The sequence below is a fragment of the Vanessa atalanta genome, chromosome Z, assembly GCF_905147765.1.
Source record: "Vanessa atalanta chromosome Z, ilVanAtal1.2, whole genome shotgun sequence".
In the NCBI taxonomy this organism is placed as follows: Eukaryota; Metazoa; Arthropoda; class Insecta; order Lepidoptera; family Nymphalidae; genus Vanessa; species Vanessa atalanta.
In genome coordinates, this window is record NC_061902.1 from 13,431,207 (window position 1) to 13,441,877 (window position 10,671).

At 28.5% G+C, this 10,671-nt stretch overlaps 1 protein-coding gene across 2 annotated transcripts in view; it reads right to left on the minus strand.

Annotated features, from left to right (window-relative positions):
- The window catches only part of LOC125076067 (cAMP-specific 3',5'-cyclic phosphodiesterase 4A-like), a 151,392-nt gene extending 141,526 nt beyond the window's left edge, over nt 1-9,866 (minus strand). For both annotated transcript variants that reach the window (XM_047688010.1, XM_047688011.1), the window contains exon 1: nt 9,462-9,866. In XM_047688010.1, the coding sequence (XP_047543966.1) occupies nt 9,462-9,581 (120 nt within the window). In that variant the 5' untranslated portion in view covers nt 9,582-9,866. The remainder of the gene's footprint in view (nt 1-9,461) is intronic.
- Nucleotides 9,867-10,671: the final 805 nt, after the last annotated feature.

Below are 10,671 nucleotides of genomic sequence, written 5' to 3' on the forward strand. Positions count from 1 at the left end.
AATTATAAGAAAATAATAATAACAATGTAAAACCTGAATCCGAAATCCTGAAATTTAAATAATATTATAAAATTATTAACTTGTTATACCGGAACCAAGATGACCCAGAAGAATACAGGTTCGAATACGGGCGTGCACCACTGAAAGAAGTTTCACGTACTTAATTTGTGTTTAAAATGAATCTTGTGCTTGACAGAGAAATCGGCATGAGTCGGTTGAAATTCTGATTATCACCCAACCAGCCTAATATTTATAAGTATGCTGATGTCAATAAAAAAAACTTCTGCTAGATAGTGTAGAAGCAGATAGAGAAAAATAACAATTATTGATGATACATTGTTTATTTGATTTTATTACTCACATATGATTTTGAAACAAATGAAGAATAGAAAAATTTATAAACATATTATGTTCATTTTTTTTTATATTACGTTAATGATTATCAAGAAAAAAGAATTTATTGCAAAAGCCAAATTTACAACCTAACCATATAATTATTGATCTAATCTCACAGTTGTATTGTACGCTTAATTTACGACTTACGTTATTTGACATTTCAGCAGTGCGATTCTGTAAACATTCACTTCGTATCTCACTCGTGAAATGTTGACAATTGAATTACAGTAATATGCAAAAAAAATCATACACCCGATCGAAACCTATCCATAAATATAGATCGTTAACAAATAAATATTTTTAGTCGATAACATAATATATCCGCAAAATTATATATTGTATAATCTAAAGATTTCTATATTAAATCCATTCAATGACTTCTAGATAATATATTTATATTTGTTTATTAGTATTTTCATTTAGTTGCTTTTAAAACCCGATTACAATGTCTATTAGAAAGTTTACACTTTAGTTATTCTCTTATTAATTTAGTTTCTAACGATAAATAATGATGACACCTCCAATTAATTAATTAAAATTGGTTTCTAAACGTTCTTAGACGTAACTAGATACTTACAGATTGGATTAGATGATAACATTAATTCCTGTATAAAACATACCTCTAAAATGTACAATAGATTCATCATCACCATAATTAACCAATCACAAATCACTGCTGGACATTATCATCTCCCCAAAGCTCCCGGTTCTCATTATAGTTTAGTATATTATGTAGTTTAGTTATGGTATTTAATCATAGAGACTATTCCAATGAGTTCATACCCGAATCCTCCGTTTATGTTAAGGAGTTGGGTAATATGCTGATGATGCTGCAGCATCAGGTCGGAGTAACAATGTTATTGTAATATAATGAAAGTCAAAATTACTTAATTTTGAGTCGATGGATTCAGTAGAAGTTGGCCACACCCCTTCAATAACGAGAATAGATTTAATGATCTTCTTGTAGTTGATATTTTCTTAATCATAGCTAAGTACATGCTTGATTACAAAATTAACTCTAATCAAAATTCTTTATTCAATATAGTACATTTACTTATTGATTGTCAAATTAAAAAGTACGGTTCGGAAATTAAAAATACCCTGAAGTAAGAAGAAGCGGCGAAAGTAACTCAGGGGTTTTTTTTGGCAGTTCGTGATAGTTTACAAAATATATTCAGTATCAAAGAAAAATCAGGAGACGAATTAGATTCCCAAGGTGCGCTTTCAGCCATGAACTCCTTAATTGTATATACAACCGTTTGCGCACAAGCGTTACTTTTAATTTATTTAAAAACATTTTTTTCTGGATTTATGTTGTAAAATTGTATACATTGGTCCACGAAAGAGTTACTGACATCACGAGAGTACGCAGTCGAGTAATAGTACTATAACTAGTATTTAACTTTTAAACAAAAAAATAAATTGAAATTGGTTCAACCGCTTAAGATGACAAAGACAGATACACACTTTTCACTTATAACACACCTTTTTTTGCATCGCGAGTTAAAAATCCAAGTATTCTTTATTTAACGATATATAACCATGTTACAGTATTTAACTTAATGTAAAGTTACAACCGGTTCAGAAAGTAGATTCTACCGAGAAAAACCGACAAGAATTACTCTTTTCCATCATTTTAATTGGAAATTATGTCCATAAAGTAAAATTAAGTATATATATAGTCTACCTAGAAATCAGGCTTTTTATCGTTAATATAATATTTGTATTGTAAAGTGCTTTATTTATCAATGTTTTTTTATATGCGCTTTAATTTTTTAAATAAGCCTAATTAATAATAACTAGTCTTATTATAGAAACGAATACCGTTACCCAGGAAGGATGTATCAACCTATTACCTTTCCTCCTCGTGTCTATTTAATTATTGCAATCACTTTCAATAAGTTTGTTTATTTTTAATTTTTTTTGTTTATTATTGTGAACATACATAATATTGTTGTACAACTGATTGTAAAGCAACTGTAAGTTTACTCACTGTATAAAAACATCTCAAAGTGATTAAAAATAGACCAGGTATTTATTTCAATACTTCAGTGTATCAAGACACTGTTATCATCACAAATTTCGAGTTCTTTTTTTATCAGGTATCATGTTGTAATAAACGTATTCACTCAAACTTAATAATTGTATAAAGCAGTTTATTGGAAGCTGCAGTTAATTCAGCTTGTTAAATCGTTTTCGTCATGTGATAGACACGTGACCCTCCATGTTATCTAGTCATTTATATCTTGAATATCAGATGCTTGTTAGGCGAGTGCTTTTGTTTTGATGAAATAGTTGTATACAATACAATGTATCGTATTTACAGGTAATCGAACGTTTATGTTATTTTATGTGTTGTTTACGTAACACCGCTATCGCGTTATTCAAAGCAATTATAACAAATTTTAAATGAATTTATTATATCCTTGCATTTATAATCTATTATGAAGTCATTATTTTCCTGTCCTTGATTTGGTACAACATACGTCTTTATATTTAATTAGTAATCAATTGCATTCTAATAAATTAAACCAAATTGATTAAAGCCATCAGAAATTATTGCAAGTAATTCTATTAAGTAATCTCTTCATATTATGTTATATGTAAACATGGCGAATTAAACGGGTTATGACAGCATCTGTTAACTTAGTAATGCTATTAGAAAAAAATCAAGCATAGAAAAAATAGTGTCATAGCAAACAAACTTTTTAGCAGGTATTTTAAAAACAAATAAACAAATATAAGCAATTATGTAATATGAGTTTATGTCAATCAGATTAGTTAATTTCATCTAAAAGCCATTAAACTAAGAATTGAATTGAATTAGTTATTTCATTAGTAAAACAGAAATACAAGGAATCAAGCTTTTCTAATACGAGCTCTTTTAATTTTTCAACGAGTTACAGAAGTTGAAAAGTCCGACGTTTTCAATGTAAAGTCATATTAGTACTGGGAAATAGTCTAACAATGAAGTAACAATATTCAACTCGAGTTACTTTGATTAAATCTATGAACTGAGATCCTTAACATACTAGACTTGAATCAAATATCAGTTTGATATAAATTGGAGTTGCTCCTTGGAGTTTCACACTACCTACTTCTTGCACGATATCGTATAACGTAATATCGATTGAATATTTGATATTGTTGAACGTTCATCCAAGAAAGATTCTATCCTTTCTTTGAACATACTTATTCTTAAAATACATATGATTGCAGGTGAAAATTCAATCCTACACATTATGTTATTTTATATGTTCTGATTTGATTTTATATGTTTATAAATGTTTTGTTTCTGAAATAAGTCGAATGATATTACAGTAACGATGACCTATTATACTTATAAAATAAACCTTTGTACATACAATACATAAGTCACAAATAAAACATAATAGATATTAAAAAAATAAAAATAAAAAATTGATGTTATTAACTAATGTAGAATGTAAATTGTAGCAATTATCACAATGGCTTGATTATACTTAACATCTCAAATGAAAGTAGAATAAAATAAAGTGAAGTAATCTCAACGAATAATTTAAAACATAGCTCCATGTCCATAATCCAGTCTGACAAAATCCTTAGCACGGCTGCGGAATATGTCTTATGAACTCTCTCTGTTTGAACTTTTATACAATTATACAGTTGCAAGTTACATTAAGTAATTGAAATTTTAATTTGCTCATTACAAGTTCGGTTTGCTTTATAATATTTTTTATTAAAAAGCGAACCGAACTTGAATGTGACAGTTCATACATTTTAGGCTCTCCATGATTTATACAAAGTATACATATGTATATCTATTTGTTGAACATAGGTTCTATCTCAAACCATGCACAATCCACGATCACACTGTTAGTGTCCTAATCTTTAAAGCATTTTCTGCAAAGAACACATTTCCCTTAGCAGTTCATTGCCATATTTTATCCGTTATACGGGCTATTTGAACTCGTTATTAAAATTATCGCTAAGCGATTGGTTAAAGGTCAAATCGTAAGGCGTGACAGAGCGTTAAGTATTATTGATAAAACGGAAGTATTCGAGTGCAAAGATTACTAATAAGAGTTGTGCCAATCGCAATGTGTTGGACACGGACACCTGCGATATGGCGCAGGAATATACATACATATATATTTATACGAAAAGTCTCATTAGGTTAGTTGTAATTTAAAATAAACATTAGCATTAGCATTAGCAGCCCGTAAATGTCCCACTGCTGGGATAAAGGCCTCCTCTCCCTTTGAGGAGAAGGTTTGGAGCATATTCCACCACGCTGCTCCAATGCGGGTTGGCGAAATACACATGTGGCAGAATTTCGTTGAAATTAGACACATGCAGGTTTCCTCACGATGTTTTCCTTCACCGCCGAGCACGAGATGAATTATAAACACAAATTAAACACATGAAATTTCAGTGGTGCCTGCCTGGGTTTGAACACGAAATCATCGGTTAAGATGCACGCGTTCTATCCACTGGGCCATCTCGGCTCTCGTAAAATAAACACTTATGATTGATTTACCAATTTATAAAGATTCTTAATTTTGAATGTAGAATAACATAGATTTTTCCATATAACAACAAGGTATGTACTATTATTAAAAAAATAATTGATAAAAAGTTGTGCGTGTGCGTTGATTAATCATTGATGAAATGCTAGAAATAATAGATAATACATTAATGATGCACGAATTAATGATTACTCTTTCTGAAAGATTGGTTATAATGGGAATTTATTGATAGAAAGCATTTCGATATTTTAAAAACAAAATGAATATTCCGACGTCTGTAGCAATCATATTTTCAATACGGATTGACCCCCAGCAGTTGAATGGGAACCGAAACAATTGCTATAAGGCGATTTAAGAAAGATTTTTTTATTGTAAATATTAGTCGTTTATCGCACTACCAAGCAATATTATGTTTTTTATTGCACAATTTTAATTAATGGTTTACTTAACTGCAAATGTATGTTTCCCTTATTTCTTTTTCAATCATTTTTAAGCCAAAGAAATGTTAGATAATTGATGTTAACTTTCAAATATAATAGTACAACATTTAAATGTAATAACTATGTTTCTCTCTCACTAATATTTAAGACTGTGTTCTTAATATATGAAACTAAAGGTGTTTCCTGGGTTCAAATTTGATGATTACAATAATTGCACGCCGATCTTAGTCCTAAATGTTGCCAAAATATTTGAAAAAGCGTTTTAAATCTTCTAGTTCAAGACAAAGATTACTCGTCAACAAATATAATTACTAGATTTTAAAAACGTAATTTGAAACTATAGAGAGTTGAAGCATAAAACATTAATGAAGAGGTCTCTGTAACAATGAGCTGTACAGGAGGGATTTATTCCTCCCCTTTTTTAAAAATAGCTCATTTTGCTATGTTAGCACTACTTTCAGTTAGAAAATGTATGTAATGTAATTTAAATTATGATATTTAACTTAATATTCGAAACAATTTTTAAGGAATTTATTAGAATTTGTGCTACATAAAAGTTTAATAATGATAGTCACGTTACGCATTTTACTTGAGGACAACATAGACTTAGTAACTTTTTTATGATACAATGTGTAACATTGTTTTACAAAATTTATAAATGTTACGCAATTGCAATATTATTTATTTATTGAACAGGAATAAATATTAAATAGGAAAAAACGTTTATAATACTTAGAGAGTTCATATACGAAAGCATGCCTTGGGAATGAAAGGATTGTTTTAAGGCTAATTCTTATGTTAAAAATTTGTTAGCGAATAAAAAATACCTAACGTTTCGGTCGGTGTTCTTTTATGAGAAAACCAGCATTTCAACCACAGAAAACATCTGTTCAATTTTAGCTAAATTTTTTTGTGTTATGTTCTGGACTCTGATATATCTGCACTAAGCGTTACCCGGAACTACCGACGAGCACGTGGCAGGTTTTATGTTTCATTACTTTTTTCGGAATTAAAATATTTTAAAATAATTTTAGGCTGACCTTTACTTATGTATTTTTTTTTACGACCCAATAATATTGTTAAAATAGTAAATACCCAAACTGATATTTGATATAATGGAAACTCTATATTTATGATAAGGTAAAACGTGGCTCTTTTCATATCCCAGCAAACAGCGTACTCAAAAAATATAATATTCCGTTTTTCGGAAGATTACCTGACGATATTGTAAAGACGGATGATTTGCCATGGCTGGAAGTTTCATTTCTAATTTTATTAATTTCTAAGATACTACAAGACCCTATGTCGAAGTGTCCCTTTCGGAATTATATCAAGAAGTGTGAACCATTCACATTACATTATAAAATTCTATATGAAGCTAAGAAAATTTACTTTAATTATTTATTATTGCAAATTGAACTGCGACATCACTTAAGGTCTACTATACTATTAAATGATATTCATAAAAATAAATGTAAAAAAGTGCTAACTGTCGTCCCTTAACTTTTATTCCTCATGAACAGGCCACAGGGACCAAACAATATACTGTCACTTCGGATAGAATACCCGCTTCCGCTTGTCGCAAATAAAAATGAACAGTATCTAAATCAAATGATAATTAATTGTGTTTTTATACTTCATTCTTTTTCGAGATAAAATATTTTTTTTTTTTATAAATGTACGCAATTACATAAATAAAGAAAATGTATTCTATCTCTGTTTTAAAATAAACATAACAGCAGCATGCACCAACCAAGTTTTCAAATTAATGTAATTATCAAAACAATCGATTACGTCACTCACTTTACTGCTAACCCTAATTGACCTATCTACTACTTGGTTTGTTTACATTAATTTCATTTTGAAAGCGAGTGTGGCAAAACTAACTACTGGTTAATTTTATAAGCATGTTGCCGAGCTATTTACACATTTAATATATTACTTCCGATCATCAATACCAAATTTGAAACTACGAAATCGATTCGAATGTTTTATTTTAGTTAATTGATATATCGATTTATATCTACATATTGACTACAGAAATCCAAAAAAAAAAATATACCTCGTGACGTCGATCACTTTGATGTCTTGGGGTGCGTATTTCGTATCAGTATTTAATATAATTTATATATCGAGCGTAAGCAATAAAATACCGGTTCGTCGGTTGAAATGTTATCGTCTAATCAGCTTTGTTTTCAACAAAGTTTCTTAAACATATTTTATGCATATTAGAGTAATTAGATAGCAGCGGTCACGCTTACTAATGTAAGGTAGGTCAGCATTTAAAGACAAAACAAAAACAATTTGATATCACACGACCATAATACTAAGTACGACTTCAATATAGCTATTGTTTTAATAAATATTCAGTTTCATATATGATTAAATCGTATTAGAAAAGCAATTGGAGATAAAAGTGCAATTTTTTTTTTAATTGACTAATATTTTATAACATTTTTATAACAATTAAATTAATCAGTAAATCAATGAATTTTCACGCATTTACGGATATATGTTATTAAAGTTTATTATGAAATAAACATTTGCAACAAAAGATGAAAAGATAAGATTTTCAAGTGCTCTTGAGTCCCATCAATGGTTGCATATTCTTTATCAGTAAATTTATTTCTAAATCATCTTAGATATATTATTATGATTTTATTATATAATAGAATATACATTCTAACCAATAAATATTAATATGGTTTAATTATTAGTACTGGTAGCCAGTAAGTTGTGGTAATTAAAGTTTATTATAAGAAGGTACGTAGGTGTATGCTTCGAGACTCATAGGCTTAAAATAATTTAAGAGGTTGAAATGATAAATAATTTATTATACTTCATGTTACATCATTTATTTATTATTAATTAGGGATTTTTAAGACTCCTCGAAATCTTAAAATAGACGTTCCCATTCTGACTGCTTTTGATCAACATTTAATTAAGCTTCGTGTTGTCATGTTGTGTATTATTGTCATGATACTCTAAAGAGTTTTACATATTATTTATTGTTTATTAGTAATGTAAAAGTATTTAATATTAGTTATTTTTTTTTTATTTAAAAAAAAAAGTGTAATGCTATCTTTTTAGAAAAATTACATGTATGCGGTAAGAATTTTCATCATCTTAAATAAGATCACCTTGTTAACATCAAAGGATTTTTTTGGATTTCTTACAAGCTGTTTAACAATGAATAAATATTAATTTCACATATGATAAATTAAATGCAGATTCCAATGTTAAATTATATTGTTTATAATATATATTTGATTGTTTTTATTTTTATTCCATAATTTATTAAAAACATCTTACGTTTTTTATGATTATTCATACTACATAAATATGATAAATATATATTTTATATTAATATTTATATATTTGTATGTGTTAGATATGGCATCCACTAAAAACTAAACTATTAGCTTCACAATATTTTATACTGTATACTATTTTCTATAATTGACTGTACAATTCTAGATACATGCTAGAATTACTATCATAATTATCAGATAACTACCAATATGATATTGATTTAACCAATATTTTTTTTTATTTTATTTATAATTATATATTTTTAACTAGAGAGTTCATGTTTATTGTTAGGTAAACTTTGCTTGTTGCTTGATTCTATAAACACAAATAAATTGAATCACAAACTATTTTTATAACTTAAGTAATTTTGTAAAAAGTTACAAGTACTATTTAAAGATATAGAGGACTCAGAATGACTAAGTGAGTGAAAATCGACTTTCACTTATGTCAAAAAAACAACGGTAAATCAAGTAATAATAACAAGTAAATCGTGTATAATTACGATAACATTTTACTATCGTCATTATATTAAATTAAATTAAAATTACAGAACGAATAAAAACACGCCAATGTAAAATACTCATATTTGACAGATTAAGTATTAAAGCATGTGAATTGTGAAGTCATTTGTACGTAGCGTAAGCGTTCTCCAATTAGAAGTTGTATATATAAACAAATTGATTAGCTTGTGTACTACACAGCGCAACTGTCCGATAAACTTATTATGAGAATGAGAAATACATGCAAATGTATTATGTGTACAGCTAAGGTAACCATTATGTTAAAATCCTAAAGTAAATCATACCAATGTCTCTTGATCGCCGAGCTCTCGGTAGTAAGACTCGCTACTGCCTCGTCTGCTGCTTATACACATGGCTCTTCTTAACAATCCCGACAACATTGAACAAAATCCACATTGTTGCATAGTTATATTTTATGTGCGAATCAAATAAACGATTCGAGTAAGTTGTAAACTACGGTAAACGACGAGATTTATTTCGTTCACAACAAGAAAGTGTATTGAATATTCAAAAATCTTCACATTTTAATGCTAAAACACGAATTTCACTGTGAGAAAGAGTTAACAGCTTCCGTTGTATGTCATGGTTTTATCAAAATATGTAGTTTAGTTAAGATGTATCGTGATAATTACTATAGCACACGGCAATCGGAGCGATTGCTGGCAGACAACTACAGCAATGTATGCAGCCAGCTGCCGTACGGCACGGCAAGCCAACTGCTCGTACAAGCGCGCGCTCCTCTAACGCGACAGCGTACAAACACACTTGCACAAGTGCGAAATTAAATATTTTTACTTTTTTCCTTACAAAGCGTAGCATCATAGAATTAAAAAACAGGTCGTTAAGTATCGCTATGGATACAATTTTACAACCCATGTGATATTAATTTAACTTATAAAAGCTTATAAACATAGAACAATTCTGTTTTTTTTTTATTATAGACATTAACTATAAAATATAAACACGCTATATTTTAATTTTTTTATACAATAATTTTAATCCATGACTATTTTGCGGCTAAAAGTTATACATATTTATTTTATAAAATAAATAAAATCTCGGACCAAATATACACAATTCATTCATACATAGGTAATATATTTTTTTGTAAAAGTTTACTTAGGCTAGTTTTTGTTTAGTGATTAATTGCCAGTACAATGAAACTCCGAATTAGATGGAGTTTATAGATGTTGCTGTTCTAAGAAATTCGTTCTCCCATTTCCCTTGAAAAATGTGTTTTTGTTATATAAATTGGCAATCTAAATTATTATAGTTAAATTTTTACAATAATATTTATGACACTTTTTTATGACTCAATAATCATTGATAACAACAAGAAGTTACAATTATAATTATATGTAATATATTTCTTGCTTTTTTATCGATTTCTTAATTTTTAAGATTGTACTACCACTAGAATGTTATAATTAATAAACTAAACAATTTTTTTAATATTATGATAAAATGATGCTAACATCAAATAAAAAGTATAAT